The sequence below is a fragment of the Diaporthe citri genome, assembly GCF_014595645.1.
Source record: "Diaporthe citri strain NFHF-8-4 chromosome Unknown scaffold_2, whole genome shotgun sequence".
NCBI lineage: Eukaryota > Fungi > Ascomycota > Sordariomycetes > Diaporthales > Diaporthaceae > Diaporthe > Diaporthe citri.
This window is the reverse complement of record NW_025064847.1, coordinates 3,276,847-3,293,641: the sequence shown is the minus strand read 5'-3', so window position 1 is coordinate 3,293,641 and position 16,795 is coordinate 3,276,847. Positions and strand designations below refer to the sequence as shown.

Here is a 16,795-nt window from a genome sequence, read left to right as displayed (position 1 = left end):
GCTCCCCCTCGCGTTTCTTGGAGTTGAGTCATTCTTGGACCAAAACATTAATAAAGGAGGGGGGACGCCAATACTGCTAAACTGCTCGAGACTCTTGGACCTTGGCGACACTCGAGAGAGCGTTTGAGTCTTGGGTTTTCAACAAGACGAAGTGAACTTGGGGCGGTTTTGGGCTCCTCGTGACTTACACGATTGCGAACCGCTCCGGATTAGGGGAGCCTCATTACCACCGACTTTCACAATGTTGCTTCTCTCCCCGCTCATCATCGGACCTTCTCTCCTGCTTCTCGCGGGGATATTCATCCTGCAACGACTCCGATCGCCCCTCGCCAGCATACCTGGGCCGTGGTACACGCTCTTCACCTCGCTCCCGCTCAAATGGCATGAGTTCAACGCCAACCGCACGCGGCACATCAACGCCCTGCACCTGCGCTACGGGCCGGCGGTGCGCATCGCGCCCGGGGAGGTGGCATTCAGCTCGGCGGCGGCCGTCAAGGAGATCTACTGCTCAGGCGGAAGCGGCTATGACAAGACTGAGTTCTACGACCTGTTCACGGTCTACGGGCGCCGGACCATGTTCAGCACGCTCAACAAGGAGGACCACGCGCGGAGGAAGCGCGTGCTGGCCGACCGCTACGCCAACAGCAACGTCATGAAGCCCGAGAGCCTGGGCGGCATCGAGGAGCGCAGCGGGCGGCTGCTGGCGCTGGCGGGGCGGAGCGCGGCGGCCGGCGGGAGCCTGGACCTGTACATCAGCCTGCACTCATACGCTTTCGACTGCGCGTCACACCACCTGTTCCACCCCTTCGGCGCGGACTCGCTGCAGAGCCGCGAGGACGAGGGGATCATGCGGGAGGTGACGTTCGACTCGTCGCTGCAGAACCGGCTCGTCAGGTACTATAGCCCCGCGGCCCACAGGATCATGGGGAGCGTGCTGAGGCTGTTCGGCGCGACGCCGCGGGAGACGCCGCTCGCGGACAAGTTCGTGCTGGACAACAGCGTCAGGGGCCACGACGCGAGGAGCTTCACGCTCCTGAGCAGGCTGAGCGACAAGTCCTGGGACCTCGAGAGCCTGAGCATCGCCGCCGAGTGCTTGGATCACATGGCCGCTGGGATCGACACCACGGGGGACGCGCTTTGCTTCCTTATGTGGGAGCTGAGCCAGCCGCGCTCCCTGGGGTTCCAGGAGAGGCTGAGGGAGGAGCTGCGGGGCGCGGGGGCCGCCGAGGGGTGGGACAAGCTCCCGTACTTGGACGCTGTGGTCATGGAGGGGCTGAGGTGTTTCCCGGCCATCCCTATGTCCCTGCCCCGTTACGTTCCGAAGGGCGGGAGGGTGATTGATGGGCACTTCGTCCCGGAACGGACAATCGTCAGCTGTCAGGCGCACTCGGTCCACCGCGTCGACGAGACGGTGTTCCCCGCGCCGGAGTTGTTCGACCCCGGGCGATGGCTTGTAAGGGAAGGCGATGCGGAGAGAAGGAGATCGTTCTTTGCCTTTGCCAACGGCGGTAGGGGCTGCGTGGGTAAGCACCTGGCGCTTGCTGAGATGAAGATCCTGCTGAGGGACGTGTACTCTGCATACAGCACCCTCCCGGATGAGACCATGCGTGCGGCGGAGATGGAGATGGATGACCAGCTGATCTCATCAAGGCCAGCCGGGCAGAGGTGTCTGTTGCGATTTACTCCTGATGGTTCCAAGGAGGAGCCATAGGATATATAGTTATGTAGAGGGGCGTGGGAATATGCTTCACAATACCTATCCAGTTATCCTGCAGTATACTTGTGGTCTTCCCGCCGGACGTTATCCTATAGGTTACACTACAGGGTACACCGCACCAGTCACATGCCCACGTACGAGACCCTGGGAACTGGGGTCTAATTGAAAACGACGGAGAAGACTCAAGTGAAACGGTGCTCTCAAACCCATCCAAGGGCGCACTTGCGTACGCAGGTGCGTTGCCAACGGCCTCCTGAAGATCAAGGTCCATCGGGCGGCATTGCTGTAGAGGCCACCAACCAGTTCTGAGGCCAAGCAGCTACGTTGGCCGGTCAGTCAAGCCTCGAACCATTGGGCCTTTCACGGTACGTAACCGAGCTGCAGGATTGCAAGTTGTGCGACATGAGCCAGCTGGACAGGGCTGACCCGAGGCAGACGCACACAATGTACTCCCTCGGCGGGGCTTGTCTGCTTCAGACCCTCGACACATGCCAGGCATAAATCACCATACGACAAGCCAGTGCGTGCGTGCAGGCGTCAGTGCGCGCGTGCGTCTACCTACCTGCCTGCCTGTGACAGATGGCCGGCAATACAGTGAGGCCGTCGAGCTATTACCCGTGACAAAGTGCCAGGTGGGCAGTTCAAGGTTTATGGGGAATCTGCGGGACGGCGGTTGGGCGAAAGTATAAACGGGCAGGGAGTGTGACGGATCAGACCGAGCGAGTCTGATTGATTCGGTGTAGACTTTGTTGGACACTATGGATTCACAGGCGCACGGGGTACGGTTACAGTCTCACACACAGTAACAATAAGGGCAGGGCCTTCTGGGTAGCCGCTTGCATTCAGCCCTTTCATTAGAGCTGCCGCCGCCCTGCCTGGTCCCACGTTGGCCCGTCTGGCCCGTTTAGGAGCGACCGTTCCGTTCCTTCTCGAACGGTCCTAGGTGGCTATAATAAGTCACAACGGAGAATGGGCAAGCAGCACCGTGAGTGACTTTGGGGGTGTGACTGGTCAAGGTGGCCGCCCGCCTGACTAAGTGGGCTGTGTGTGCCAGGTGGGTCCGCCCTGTGCCCCCGTCTGGCCCGTTTGTTCTCTTTTTTTCAAAGCGTCTCCAATTTTCTGCCTGGGAACAAAAACGTGCCTCCTCTTCCCACTTCTCTCCCCTTGCACACACACCACTCGAACTTCTCTACTCAACTCATCATCCATCGCACTCCCACACCTGCGCTGGAAGTATTCCCATCCACCATCACGACTGCCTGAAAGCGCACTCCAGTCTTCCCAACCCGCCTCTGCTTCGGATCAATCGAGGCCTGCCACAAATTACCGCCCCAGCTCCGTCTCCGGCCGCCTCGCCTGAACTCAAGCCAGCCCCGCCACTCCCGAAGCCTGCTCCCTACGAGTACGGTCATTCCTCCTCGCAGCCACAGCCCGAGTCATCGTCGGCCCTCGCTCCGCTCTCCCTTGCCCCTTCGTTCACCGACTGTCAACAGTGACGAGCCACCCATCGGCGTTGCATCTCGTCCCCTCTGGAGTCGTCGTCGAGAACCCACCCCCAACACCCCACGTCTCAGTACAAGACACAGAAGCTGTTTATGTATCAGCACGACAAAATTCCCGTCCACCGACACTCCGACCCTCCCCTCAAGCTACAGCTCTTTCGCAACCCGCGGAAGCCTTGTAGCCCCAATCCCAGCCCCGACGGTTGAACAGAATAGACAACAAGCGCTCGACGCATTCATGTTCATGCCTACCCACCAGCCTAACATACAGGTCTGTCCTATGTTGAAGCAAAGCCCCGTCTACCATTAACGCCTTGGCTCGCTCTGCCCGCCATTCCTCCCATCTCCTCGCCTCCCAAGAGCAGGATTCATGTCACCTCAGTCTATACAAGCCCAATAATTTGGTTCACTTGCCGCTCCGATCGCCTCGATCCAGACACCATCTCTCGTCTATCCTCAGAAAGCCTCAGCTTCTCAAGCCAGTCTTCAGACTCTATCCGCAATCATGGCTCCCCTCCTTAACGTTCGTCGCGATGTCAGCGACCCCTTCTATCGATACAAGATGGAGCGTCTTCAGACCAAGGTCGAGGGCAAGGGCAACGGTATCAAGACCGTCATCGTCAACTTGAGCAGCGTCGCTCAGTCCCTCGCCCGTCCCGGCTCCTACTTGATCAAGTACTTCGGCTTCGAGCTTGGCGCCCAGACCAACATCGACCCTAAGGATGATCGTTGGATCATCAACGGTGCCCATGAGTCTCCCAAGCTCCAGGACCTTCTCGATGGCTTCATCAAGAGGTTCGTCCTGTGCCACAAGTGCAAGAACCCCGAGACCGTCGTCAACATCAAGGATGGTCACATCATCCTTGACTGCAAGGCTTGCGGCCAGCGCTCCGACGTGGACCTGCGCCACAAGCTCAGCGGGTTCATCCTGAAGAACGTCCCCAAGAAGGGCAAGAAGGACAAGGCCGAGCGCAAGGCTGCCCGCAAGGCTAAGCAGAATGGCCAGGCCAACGGCAGCGGCAGTGGTGACGACGATAACTCCAACCACTCCGGCGACAAGGAGAACTTTGAGGATAGCGGTGATGCCAACGGCGAGATCGCTAGCGACGATGACGCCTTCACCCGCAAGATCAAGACTGAGGCTCAGGAGATCGAGAAGATCGAGGTCAAGGAAGACGAATGGGCGGTCGACATGAGCGAGGAGGCCGTCAAGGCCCGGCAGCAAAACCTCCCCGGCGAGTTCAAGCAGAAGCTTGTCCTCAACGGCGACGATGAGGACGAGGAAGGCGAAGGCGGTGGCAACACCGTCTACGACCAGCTCGGCGACTGGATCCAGGAGCAGGCCAACGAGAAGGGCGGCGTTGACAAGGTTGAGGACCTCGACATCTACGTCAAGGCCAAGGAGCTCGGCATCGAGAGCAAGCATCGGACCGTCCAGGTGCTGGTCCTGACCCTCTTCGACGACCACATCCTCGCCCAGATCCCCAAGCGTGCCAGCATGCTGCATAACGTGAGTTCCTAACTCCCCACATCCCAAAAATGCTCCCCTGTATTTCGAGAAATGCTAACAAATGTTGCTTTTAGATCATCGGTGAATCTGAGCGTCACCAGAAGGCCCTCCTGGGCGGCACCGAGCGCCTCATTGGCGAGCGCATCGGAGAGCAGCCTGAATTCATCGACAAGATTGTCAAGATCCTTGGGCTGTACTACCAGCATGATCTTGCCTCCGAGGACGTCATCACCAAGTGGGGTGGCAAGGCCAGCAAGAAGTACGTCGATGTGGCCGTGTCTCGGAAGATTCGCAAGGCTTCTGAGCCCTTCCTCAAGTGGCTCGAGGAGGCCGAGGAAGAGGAGTCGGATGACGACGAGTAAAGGCCCTTTCTGCCTGCTTCTGTCTTCTCCCGTTTAGGTGAGATGACTTGGTCATCGCCTCTGCCAGGAGGACTTCAGAGTGGTATGCGTTCTAGTCACATGGAATTCGTTTCAGTTTGCCACCATACAGATTGACACCGACGTGGCTTGTGTTATTTTTGCTTCTTCCCGGGGGAACGGTTACCGTGGGCTACATAAAATTTTGTGCTGAATCTGGCATTGTATTAGGTAGTCCTGCCAAATATACTTCACTCTGAGAAGCTCTTCTACACGCTGGTGACTTCTTTTCCCGAAGACGGACTCCTTTCTCAGAGTAGCAAAAAGGATGAGAGCAATCTAAAGAGACTGTCTGCCTCGGGTGGGAAATAGGACACTCGGTATCATCCACGGTGTTACGATAGGTTCTGTCATCACATCGGGTCTGCCGAAACCCCATCGTCCTTGTGTCTCGTCTCTCGCGGTCGGTGACGCATCTCGATAATTTCACGCGCACGAAACGGTGCAGCCCCATCAAAGTCGTCCCGCATTTCTAATGTTGTCTCTCCGCTGGTGGTTCACATGTGGTTTGTCGACAGCATTGGCTCAACTGCCTACCTGCCGTAATTATCCAATGCGAACATCTGTCTACCTACCGCTGCCGCCCACTCGGACGGCCTGCGATCCCGCACGAGGCGTGTCCCGATCCGAGGTTGGTGCATCTCCGTGTTCAACAATTTCTTGGACCAGACACAATGCATGTGCCGTTGACTGAGGAAGTGTCCACTCCCTGGCTTTGACAGGCACGCGGTCCGGCGGCAGGATTCATGAGGCCAACAAGCCAGTGTGGGAAATGTGTTCCTCTGAATTGGGTCGTGGGAACGGGCATCTTGGCCACAAAAGATAACTGCCTTCTCGTCAAAATCGAGCCTCGGCTGGATGGGCCATGTGTACGTCCAGACGGTGATCGCGTCTTCAGAAGCAGGACACTTTACAATATACTGTTCTAATAGTGCCTATGCTGAATGGTATGCAAGCAAGCTAGCCATGCCAGTCCACCAGTCAGTTTTGGCAGTGTGAGCCTCCGACCAGCATCAAACCAACGCCTTCACAAGGCCCGCCTCTCGTCAGAGCATCTCCATCATCCAGAGTCACTCATGTCCTCGCAATCAGTCCACTCCACTCCCATTCTCACGCACCACGCACTCCTCCTTGAGTAAAGAAATCAACGCTTGAGGGTGAGAAGAAGTAAAGAAACAGTAAAATAACAGCGCCCCCAAAGCGCCCACGCTTCTCATGCTCGCCCCGCAGTCCTTACCACCCCCAGTGACCATATCCATGACAGGGAGGATACCGAGGCCGACTCCAGTACTGCCACTACCAATTCGTGGCCGCGCCTTTGGTGTCTCCGGCGATGTTTGCCTCCCACGAGTTATTGGTCGGTCCAGCGTTGTTGGATGGGTTATCGTCCCATCCACCTCCTGGGCCACAACCTCCTGTGTTCCAGTTGCCCGCCTGACTTCCACCTTTATTGCTTCCTCCTCCCCAACCTTGGTCACCGCCCTGTCCGGAAAATGGTGGTCCTGGAGGTGCAGAGGGCCCGCCCCACCCCTGACCGCCGTTGTCGCCGGCATGGGGAGAGTTGCCAGGACCAGAATGGTGCCAGCCTTGGGGAGGCTGGTGGGATCCGCTAGGCTTTCGAGAATGAGCCCCTGCATTGTTTTCCCAAGAGCCTGGCATGTTGCCCGGAAGACCATTGTTATTATTGTTGGTATTGTTGCCGTGGCTTGGTGCCCAGCCACCATGACCCCATCCACCACCAGTATTGCTCGGAGGTCGTGAGTGGTGAGACGCTGGCCTGGATCCTGGAGGCCCGCCCCAAGTGTTTCCCCCGAGGACTATTGTGAGTCGAGCCTTGTTGATTCCAGCCTTGGCCAGAATTCGCATTTCCCCACTGAGGACTGTTGCGGTGTGAGCCATGCTGGTTCCAACTTTGGCCATAGTTCGCATTTCCTCCCTGAGGACTATTGCGATTCGGGCCTTGAGTGTTCCAGCCTTGGTCGTTGTTGGCATTCCCCAGGGATCCATGGTGTGACCCAGCTCCCCAGTTCTGGTTGCCATCTGCAGCATTGCCGCCGGTATCGTTCCAGCCGCTGTTGCCGGGGTCTTTCCAGCCAGCATTGCCTGATTGCTCTCCCCAGGCTGTGTCACCGGCTGGATTTCCACCCTGCTGGTTCCAGTTGTTCCCTCCGCCAGTATCTTGGGACTGGTTAGCCACAGAGGGAGCTTTTGAAGGTGATGATTATTGTACTTACTCCAACCGCCATTCGGGCTGCCCTTCGCACTCTTGTTACTCGCTGTTGCCAGTTAGTGATCTGTTTGTCACCAAGGAATAGTCTTGTTGGCTTACGTTGCTCGAAGTTGGAGTGCTTTTGGTGCAGGAAGCTCAAGTCACATTCTTTGGCCTTGCCGTCTCCGCCAGACGTCTGTCCCCAGGCGTTGTCGCCTCCGTTGGCATTTCCGTCGTTTCCCCAGCCCTGATTTCCACCACCCGAGGCCCAGGCTGGTCCTACGTTGTTGGTGGTTTCCGATCGTTCTTTTGCCTTCTCGCGGGCCTGATGTTCTCGAATCATGGGTGGTGTTGCTGGCCAACGTATTCCACTGAGTCCCAGACCATTTGCAACTGGTCCACTTGGTGGTTGACCAGCTGTCGCGTTCTGACCAATGGGTGTGCCTGGTGGAGGGCCACCTGGAGGAAAGGGAGGGTAGGGGGGATGGGGGTGATATGGAGGGAATTGATCATAGTGCTGCGGTCCAGCCCAGGTGGGAGGGTACCCAAGGTGAGGCCTCGCAGATGGTGGAAGTGGGGAGAGCTTGGAAGGGTTGACAGCACCATAGAGCTCGCCTGTGTGGTTGCCCCAGACAGGTCCGTGGTAGATTCGTACGATACCCTTTCCACTGTCAATGAAAGCATTGGGCCTTGGATCATTGGGCCCCTCAATTGTATGCTCGCATTGAACAACATTGGACTTGATGGGCATGATGAGGTTCGGCTCCATGCTCTTTGGGTATGTGGGCAGTTTGAAGGCGGTTTTGTCGAGGGCCTGCTTTGGCTCTGCGGTCTTGGGCGAGGATTTCTTCTCCTTGGGCGAGGGCTTCTTCTCGGCTTCCTTAGGTTGGCCTTTCTTCTTCTTCTGTTTCGACGGTGGCTCTTTGTCCTCTTCCGTAGCCTCGGTCTCCGTCGTTTCGCCAGCCTCTGTAGACGTGGCCTCGGCCTTCTTCTTCATGTCCTTTTGCTGACCCTTTTGCTTCTCGCTGTCACCCTTCTTGGAATCTTCGCCCTTGTCCCGTTTCGCATCGAGCTTTATCATGGCCTTGAGGATCCTGCGTCCCTTGACACAGTCTTTGCAGTCGCATGTTTCGTGGGGAAGGGCGTCCTTAACGGCCGAAGAATCCTCCGAGTCGGTATCCTTTTTGCAGATGGGTGCTTTCGTTGGCTTCTTTTCTGCCTTGACCTTATTTCTCTTGACCCAAACCTCATCTTCGGAAGTATCGCTCTCGTCAATTGCTGACGACTCGTCCTTTTCGGTCGTCGCGTCGTCTTCAGAGGTGTCTTCCACTAGCGTGTCGGAGGACTCACTTGGGCTCGTTGATCGCTTTTTGAGGGCCGACTTGAGTGGCTTGCGTTCGCCATCGAAGCTGACCTTCTTTCGCGATGATGATGACTTGGGAGTAGCCTGCTTGGTGGAGCTACTGCCTCTACGTCGACCTGGGAAGGTGACTTGGAGAGTCTCGTCGCCAGACGCTTCGTCTTCGGAGAGAGAGACCTTGAGGACTTGCGTCTGGCCGGAGGAACGCCTCGAAGTGCCCTTGAAGTTCTGCCCGACCACCCATTCCCCGAAGGAGTTTGGTGGCCAGGCTGCTCCACGACCCATGGTGCTGAGCTCCTTGGGCGGCGGATTGAATCTGGGGAGGGAAGAGCGAGTGCGCGAGGCTTTGGATTGCTTGGAGATTGTGTAGAAGGAGATGATAAATTGTGTCAGGGCCCTGAGTTGTTGTCTTGCAATTGAGAAGGTTTTGCTGGAAGCCAGGAAGAGACTGGCTTGGATGAAAGGTTTAAAGTATGGCGTGCTCAGGTAGGAGTTCAGATTCCCGAGTGGTCACCAGGTGAATGACGTTGGAATGTTGTTGGCTACGTCCAGGTTGGCTATCATCCAAGTCTGTTCAAGTGGTCCAGGGAGGTAGCCAAGTGTGTCCCAGGTGGTGGTGAAGCACCCAGAGCCGTCTTTCAGGTGCCAGCCGAGAAGTGGGCGCCTGATCAGATGGAAAGTTGCAACGGGAAGGAGCGCCTTGTGGCACTTCCAGCACTCACTTTCCAGGATCTCAAGCACGCAAAATAGAGTGGGAAACCTGTCTCAACTCCATGGGCCCCCCTTGACACCTGACCGAGTCCAGTGGATCAGTATGCTTCCCTTTTGGTCCCTGGGATGAGCGTCTTTCCAAGGAGACCTAGGGTCGAGCGGCATTGGCAGATCGATATAGACGAAGGGGCAAGAGAACAAGCCCTGCAAAAGCCAGTTGAAATGTAATAATCCTCCCAAACCACGGATAGTGATGAAGGTCTCCCATGGACACCGGTCTCCCGTTGCTCTTGGCACTTTGATATCAGCCTCTCCCCGGCTGCAGACAGCTACAGTCCTACGTTTGGCCCTTTCACAGCCTCGCCCTCTCCCTAGACTCGTCCTTCTCCCATTTCTTATTAGTCCTCCAATTCATCACGAAACCCCAGACCCCAGAAGCCACGGCCAGCGGTGGGCAGACCCACAACGCCGTGCTCCACCACCACGGGCTCCTCGCCCTGACCTCCGCCATGACCTTGTCGACCTCCCGCCTGAGCTCCTCCCTGTCCCCGTCGTTCCACACCACAATCCCCCTCCCCTGGCCCCTGGCCTCGCACCTCCTCGCCTTGAGCCGCACGTCCGCCTGGCTGCGCACGCGGTTCTCGGCGTCCTCGGCGCTCAGGTGCGGGTCCCGCGCGCGCAGCCTCTCCATCTGCACCGCCGGGTCTTTGACGGCGACGACAACCACCGTCCCGCAGAGCCTGTCGGTGCCGACCTCAAACAGCAGCGGCACGTCCCACACCACCGCCCAACTGCCGGTCAGGTACGCCCTCAGCAGCGCCCGGTACGCCTCCCTGCGCACTGCCGGGTGCACGATGCCGTTCAGCCGCGCCCGCGCCTCCTTCGCCTCCGCCGAGTCCCCGAACACCTGCGCCCCAGCGCCGGCCGGTTCAGCGGCCTGCCCTTGCCCGCCGGCCCGGCCTCTGGCACCTCTGAAGAAGCGGGTACGAGCAGGTCGGGTGTGCTCGGCCCGAAGTAGTCGACTATCGCGCGGTAGCCCGGTGTGCCCGGCTCGACCACCTTGCGTGCGAGGAGATCGGCATCGATAATGGGGAGGTTATATGGCGGCGATGACAGGATGGACGATACCGTCGACTTCCCCGTGGCGATGCCGCCGGTTAGGCCTATGATGAGCATCTGTGCGGTTTCTGTTTGATCCCGATACACTGGAGAGACTGGAAAAATGCACAGCCGTACTCGACGACTTTATTAGAACAGACAATGTGAAAGAGTCAAAGCGATGGTTGCACGACAAGAAATGAGGTGATGTCGCCATCAGTGGAGCTCCAACTATAGCCTGTACCGGGGTGGGGGTCCCCTCCCCCACGTTGGCCCAGGGCCACAGGCCTTACCCCAGCACTAAACGGGCCAGGTGCACGAACTTGTGGGGGCCCGTTGAAACCTCGGTTCAGCCTCATTCACTACACTCCACTTCACACCATCACAGGCACAAATCTCAAATGCCTGTATTCGTGTGGATGTCAATTGAGTTATGATTGCCACCCTTTTCTGTGTGTTTTCCGAATACCATGCCGCGTACGCCAAGCCTCCTGGCTGTGTTCCGTTGAATTGGGTTGGGAAGTTGACAACAGCCCCGAGAAGCCCTCGATCAAGTGATTCCCTCAAACCCTTCCAAAATTGACCTTCATGATCACCGAAATGCAAATATGAGTCCCCTCCCTTGAACCAAATCGATCAGAGAATGTGCAAAGAACTCCAGAACCCCTTTTCGGACCATGTCATCATCCCCATCCTTGTCATCGTCATCAACTCCTTCCCTTCATGCCTCCTCTAAGCGCACTGCGTAGAAGACTCCCTCAGGCGTGACAAACCAACGGGCTGCCTTTCCGAAATAATCGATCGTGGCGCGGGGCATCTGGATCCAGTGGCCGTCGAGCTGGCGGACCATGTACATGCGCGAGGGGCTGTCGTCGGCGGGCTTAAAATCCTGTGGCTCGTTGAGCTCAGGGTTCGTCATGAAACCAGCAGCGACCTCGCCAGCCGTCTGTCCGATACCCGTGGCGGGCTCGTGGTGGATGGGGAACTGGGAGGAGTGAGTGGGAAAGTTACCTGGCATCATTGGCGCTCCTCCCATTCCCATGGGCGCGGGGCCTCCGTGCACAAGCACCGGCTGTCCGGGGGGCACACCGCCACCGCCAAAGCCGCCTGCTACCATCATGGGCGGGCCCTGGACGGGGGGACCACCGCCGAGCATCATCGGCTGCGCCGGGTAGGGCTGCTGCGCGACGACGGGCATGATGGGGGCGGTGACGGGGCCAGCTTGCATGGGAACCGCGACGCCTTGGGGACCCTGTGAGTAAGACACGAGTTAGCGACAGTGCTCAAACAACAAGGCAGGCGCCCTCGCAAACAGAGCTTTCTGTTTGGAAGAAGAGAGGCAAGGCGGGGTTAGACGCGTCTCACAACAAGCACGCGTGGAGCTACCACTCCGTCATCGCCCTTGTAACCCAAGGTCGTATACACTGGAGCACTTGCAATCAAGGTAGGCAGCACCGGCGCGACGGCCGGCGCGACAACGAGTGGCTGCGGCGCAAAAGTAACAGGCCGAACCGGCTGGATTGGGGTTGTAAGAAGGGGAGTCAAAGGTGGAGCGGAGATGGAAACGAAGGATGAGGGTTGACATACAACGATGCCAGGGTGAGGGAAGGCAACACAGCCGTTGTCGAAACGCGGCTGGTAGACGTGAGTCATCGGTCCAAGCGAGGTGTCTGGAACCTGCGGCTGAAAATGCAGGCCGACGTTGTTGGGGAACGCGTTCTGGTATCCGTCCATGTTGGTACCGTTGCTGACAGAAGTTGGGGTTGCTTGACCAGGTTGGTTGGTTGAGTAAGGATAGGGTGCGAAGTTTGTTGTTGGGTTGGTGTTGAAGAGAGCTTGAGCAGGGAGGGCGTGGGTGTAGAGTTGGTTGGGGCCTTGCTGAGGTACGGTACCACCGGGCGCGTTGTAAGGCGTGACGCCAGGAGGTGCAGCGCTGGAAGCACCGTTTGCGGCAGTGTTGGCAGCAGTGGTGGCCTTGCGGTTGTCCTCATCCGGGGTTGAGTGACGAGAAGGCGTAGGGAGTGGGGGCTCGACGACCTCCAAGATCGGCATATCTCTCGTGGAGGTCTTCCTCTGAAGGGCTATGGATCGTGACACGTCGAGACTTGGATGGCTTCAAGGAGCTCTTCATGTTTGCAGAGGCAGCAGGCGGAGGGCTGATGGTCTGCCACGAATCGCTAGACTCAGAGTCAGAGTCGGCAAGGTAGTCATTGACGGTCTGCCAAGAGTCGCTGGACTCACAGTCGGCAAGGTAGTTGCTGTGCTGGTGGTCTGCTTCGCTGGCCATGGAAGTCTTGACCGACTGGAAAATCGATCGAACCTGAACAAAAGTGTATGGAAAAGGGCAAGTCTGCAAAGAAGTGCCTACAAACAGAAAGATGTATGGGCCGAGATTGTTCCGAAGAGGTGCAGTGTTGTGAAATTTGAAGAGCAGGCGATTTCTCAGGAGAGGCTATCCGCAAGTCTCAAGCTTCACTGGAAGCAATCAAGGGAGCAGTCACCTTTGGTCTTCGTGCTACGGGGAAAGAACTCGTTGATCAATTCTAGCGGTACACAGACAAAAGGAACAAACAGCTACTTACAGTAGGCACCTGGATCTCCTGCAGGTCCCACGACTGCCCATTCCACTGATACCGGTATCCCGTCGTGGTGTTTTTGTATTTTGGAGCCGCCTCATACTCGACGTCCTTGACTGGCCAGCCCAAACAGTAGCACATCTTGCTTGTCTCGGTGGGGTGATTCAATTATCGAGGTCGTAGAGGCAGGATTTCAACAAGGCTTCGCGTAGCATGGATTGATAGCAGAATGGTTGCTGACCAGATGGAATGCCACAGATCTGCTGTTGAGATTGATCTGTAGTAAAGTTCATGCTTCGGTTAGATCAAGTGCTACTGATGGGGGCTATGTGGCAGCATTTGGCCGGCAGAGTGGTAAAGGACAAGTTGCGATGAATGGCTTTTCATTGTCTAGGGACCACACAGCGGGACCACCACCGGATCTCAGGTAGTAATGAATTTATACCAGAGTTCCACCCTCCTGTGCATCAAGGCCAGCTCAAAACACATAGTACTGCTCCTCTACCCGATTACAATCCGACCAACACTAATAGAAGATGAAGTCAGGATCGTATGCTACTGTCTTTCGTCTCATGGGCCTACAAGAAATTTCCCGACAGGTAAAAACCCTACAAACTGTGGCTGCCAGCTAGCTCTGTCAAATTGTTGGCCTTGATATTCAACTCCGGGCTTCAAAACGCTCAGAATCCTGAAGCGCCGAACATACTTCCTAGCTCTTATCAAAGTTCTTCACCAAGCTCCATGGGAGCTGCCTGTCCTCCTCTTCATCATCGTCATCACTCAAGAAGGCCCAATTAAACCCAACACCAAGAGTCCTGGCAAGCAAGTCAAATGAACAGTCATCGATAGTGAAGCTGTCGATCCCAGGCGCACGCTCGTCATTGGGCTGCTGGTTGCCCGGGTCGCCTCCAGTATGCTGCGAACCTGCCTGGTTGCTGGGGGAACCACTCTCCTGAAGATTCTTCTCGAAGAACTTGAGCTCATCAGATATGTATATCAAGTCCTTGTCCACAGCCTACAGTATACAAAGATGTCAGTCTGGGCGTCACATGCCTGTAGACGGGAGGGCAAGACGACATACCCTGATCATGCATGCCAGCCGATTATCCTTAGCAGGATTGGTGACGATGTTGATGACATGCTTGAAATCATGCTCATTCTCGATGGGTACGGCGTAGGCGACCCGTTGGTTGGTTTTGTAGAACATCCATTTGGGGACATCATTATAGTTTGTGGCCTTCTGTGTGACGATGAGCTGCTCAATCTCCACGAGCTTGGGGTGGCCATCGTAACCCTTCTTCTTGAGGTCCCGTAGCTTATCAACCCAGAAAGATGCTGCCCAGACGGTGTTGAGGTTGAATTCTTGAGGGTAGTTGTCCATCAGGACAAGGAACGACGCAAAGTCTGTATCATGCTGGAGGCAGCACTGTTTCAGCCGCATGTTGCCGGATTTATCGACGAAGACGACCTTCAGATTAAATGTCGTCTCCTTTTTCTCAACGTTTTCCGTGAACTTGACGTATTCCATGAAAATTCGGTTTTTGGCAAGTTCGATGAGCTACAGAGGAACGCATTGATGTTAGAAGATAGCACACAAGAAAACCCGGAGGGCTGGAGGCTCACCATGCCAGTGAAGCTGGTCTCTTTGCTGTCGCCGTCCTCATATGGATCATCGGCAAACGGATCTTTCGCGAGTTCCTCCCTCACCAGCTCGATGAGTGCCGGGAGGCGGGGGAGGCCGACACGCTGCATGTGCTGCAGGGCGTCGACCTTGTGGTGTATCGCGTCAGGCACTTTGTCTACGCGGAACTTGATCACAGAGTCCTCGTCGGGGTTGTAGAAGACTAGCTCGTGAAAAGCAGACGCAGTGACCGCGTCGGCTGACGCGTTATGCCATTTCACCATGGTCTTCTTCCACTCATTGATAATCAGTCCAACAAGGTACTCGAGATGTTGGCGGGTGTTGAGTGTTGGGGCTTCGTCCAGAGAAGTGGAATGCGCCGCACCACCGTTCGCATCAGCTTCAGTCGGATTGGTCACTGTCATCTTGGTGGAAGTATTATTTGGTGATCCCTGGTCGAGGAGTGAGGAGAGGTCCGTATGTCTTGGCTCTGTAGTGGTGAGAAGGGACCTAGCCAGGTGGACGCGATGGGGCGAGATAGCGGAGTGAGGCCGGAAGGAACGAGCGTGTGAGTGTATACAATCAGGCGCTGGGTTGGCAGTACTAGGAAAACATTGAATGTGAAGCGCCTTCCTGCCTTGAAAATCGACCGTGGTAACCGGAGGGGGTGAAGATCAAGGGACAACGCAGACATACCACGGATTCTCCATTAATCTGACTTAAAGCAACCCGTGTACATGAAGTCAAACTGCTCCACGATATTGAGAGGAATTAGGACGAATATGATTTAGTTCCCTCTATTCCCTCGGGCCTGAACACACTGTCTGCCCTGGGCCCCAGCCTTCTATGGTCGTGAAGTCCCCTTCTAATGTTACAAAGTTTCAGAGATGAGGAGAGATCATCCGTTGCTATGCTCGTCACTATACCGACAAGACTATGGAATTAGCCCACCTATTTGAGAAGCCATCATCATTGAGCGACACCTCTGCTCCCGTCCTTGCTAAGCCCTCTTTTTGGCACAGTCATCAGCTGGTGCCCCTGCGCAGGGTCGCGCACCAGCTGTCCGCTCGATGTGGTAGCCAGATCTCCCGGCTCCGTTCGTGAGCATCATAGAGCTCGTCCGATTAGGATGTTTTCGCCAGGTCATATCGCCTTGGTTTACGGGTGGTGTTGTTCCGGTGCTGGGAAGAATGTCTTGCGTGTGACCTAGAAAGACGTCAGCGCCAAATTCATCTGATTCCCCGCCAACCCCCTAATCGTGCACAACTTACCGTCCATACACCAGCGACGGATGCAACGATCCCGCCCGAGATCGCCATCGGCCTCAGACCCCTTGTGCTCTTGAACAACGCCCCGCTCAGGAAGCCAGCCGCGATGCTGTTGGTCGCATCATGCTTCCCCCGCAGATATCCAATGTACGAGTTGACACAGTTGTACACGATGGCAACGACGCCTGCCGAGTTGCCCAGGAATGGACCCCGCCTTGTGATCGCGTTCAGTGTCGAGTTCAGCCTCAGCTTGGGCGCCTGTCCGGCGCTGCGCCTGAGACCCTCTTGCAACCCCCATGCGCCACCTATCGACAGGGCGGAGAGGTATGTGATGCCAGTGCCGTAGCAGAGATCGTCTGTGAAGCCGCGCGAGGGGAGGACAGACTGCCCGCCGGGCAGGTCGGAGACTGCGGATTCCTCGAGGGTGATGTACTCGAGGGCGTCCTTGTTGAGGCCGGCGAGGGGGTGTAATTGTGAGGGGTCTGCGAATGCGGAGCTGTTCAGGAAGGAGTCGACACCTTGCGCCGAGGATGGATCGAAGGGAGGGGGCGTGAAGTGAGTGGTGGGTTCTGGTGGTGGCGGCGCATGGCTATGGTCTGGCTTGTTTTGGGAGGACTTTTGCCCTGTCAGTGCGTTCCAAAGGGAAGACATTTTCGCAAGTAGTAATACACAAGACGAGATAAGAAGAAGAAGAAGAGTTGTGTCACGAAAAGCGCATGCAGTGTGGTGGTTATCGTGATGCTGTTGCGTGGGTGGAGGCAGGGCGTTGGAGCAAGTCAGCCCAGTGTCGAGGTCCTTAGTCCA

At 56.6% G+C, this 16,795-nt stretch overlaps 6 protein-coding genes across 6 annotated transcripts; 2 read left to right on the top strand and 4 right to left on the bottom strand.

The window, feature by feature from the left end:
* Window positions 1–241: 241 nt before the first annotated feature.
* INS49_006502 (uncharacterized protein) lies at window positions 242–1,711 on the top strand (the record flags this gene model as incomplete). The annotated part of the gene is made up of 1 exon (XM_043167274.1): window positions 242–1,711. One exon carries the CDS (start codon window positions 242–244, stop codon window positions 1,709–1,711), a length of 1,470 nt encoding a protein of 489 aa, XP_043028418.1.
* Window positions 1,712–3,724: 2,013 nt separating this feature from the next.
* On the top strand, window positions 3,725–5,091 carry INS49_006501 (uncharacterized protein; the record flags this gene model as incomplete). Its single annotated transcript, XM_043167273.1, has 2 exons — window positions 3,725–4,729; window positions 4,804–5,091. The coding sequence occupies 2 exons, from the start codon at window positions 3,725–3,727 to the stop codon at window positions 5,089–5,091; spliced, it is 1,293 nt and encodes a 430-aa protein (XP_043028417.1).
* A 1,353-nt stretch (window positions 5,092–6,444) lies between these two features.
* INS49_006500 (uncharacterized protein) lies at window positions 6,445–10,604 on the bottom strand (the record flags this gene model as incomplete). The annotated part of the gene is made up of 7 exons (XM_043167272.1): window positions 6,445–7,028; window positions 7,093–7,326; window positions 7,383–7,424; window positions 7,478–7,636; window positions 8,027–9,033; window positions 9,893–10,335; window positions 10,398–10,604. The coding sequence occupies 7 exons, from the start codon at window positions 10,602–10,604 to the stop codon at window positions 6,445–6,447; spliced, it is 2,676 nt and encodes an 891-aa protein (XP_043028416.1).
* Window positions 10,605–11,247: 643 nt separating this feature from the next.
* Window positions 11,248–12,578, bottom strand: INS49_006499 (uncharacterized protein; the record flags this gene model as incomplete). Its single annotated transcript, XM_043167271.1, has 3 exons — window positions 11,248–11,778; window positions 11,892–12,041; window positions 12,114–12,578. The coding sequence occupies 3 exons, from the start codon at window positions 12,576–12,578 to the stop codon at window positions 11,248–11,250; spliced, it is 1,146 nt and encodes a 381-aa protein (XP_043028415.1).
* A 1,233-nt stretch (window positions 12,579–13,811) lies between these two features.
* Window positions 13,812–15,148, bottom strand: INS49_006498 (uncharacterized protein; the record flags this gene model as incomplete). The annotated part of the gene is made up of 3 exons (XM_043167270.1): window positions 13,812–14,117; window positions 14,184–14,660; window positions 14,726–15,148. 3 exons carry the CDS (start codon window positions 15,146–15,148, stop codon window positions 13,812–13,814), a joined length of 1,206 nt encoding a protein of 401 aa, XP_043028414.1.
* Window positions 15,149–15,881: 733 nt separating this feature from the next.
* Window positions 15,882–16,642, bottom strand: INS49_006497 (uncharacterized protein; the record flags this gene model as incomplete). The annotated part of the gene is made up of 2 exons (XM_043167269.1): window positions 15,882–15,929; window positions 15,995–16,642. 2 exons carry the CDS (start codon window positions 16,640–16,642, stop codon window positions 15,882–15,884), a joined length of 696 nt encoding a protein of 231 aa, XP_043028413.1.
* Between the last annotated feature and the right edge of the window lie 153 nt (window positions 16,643–16,795).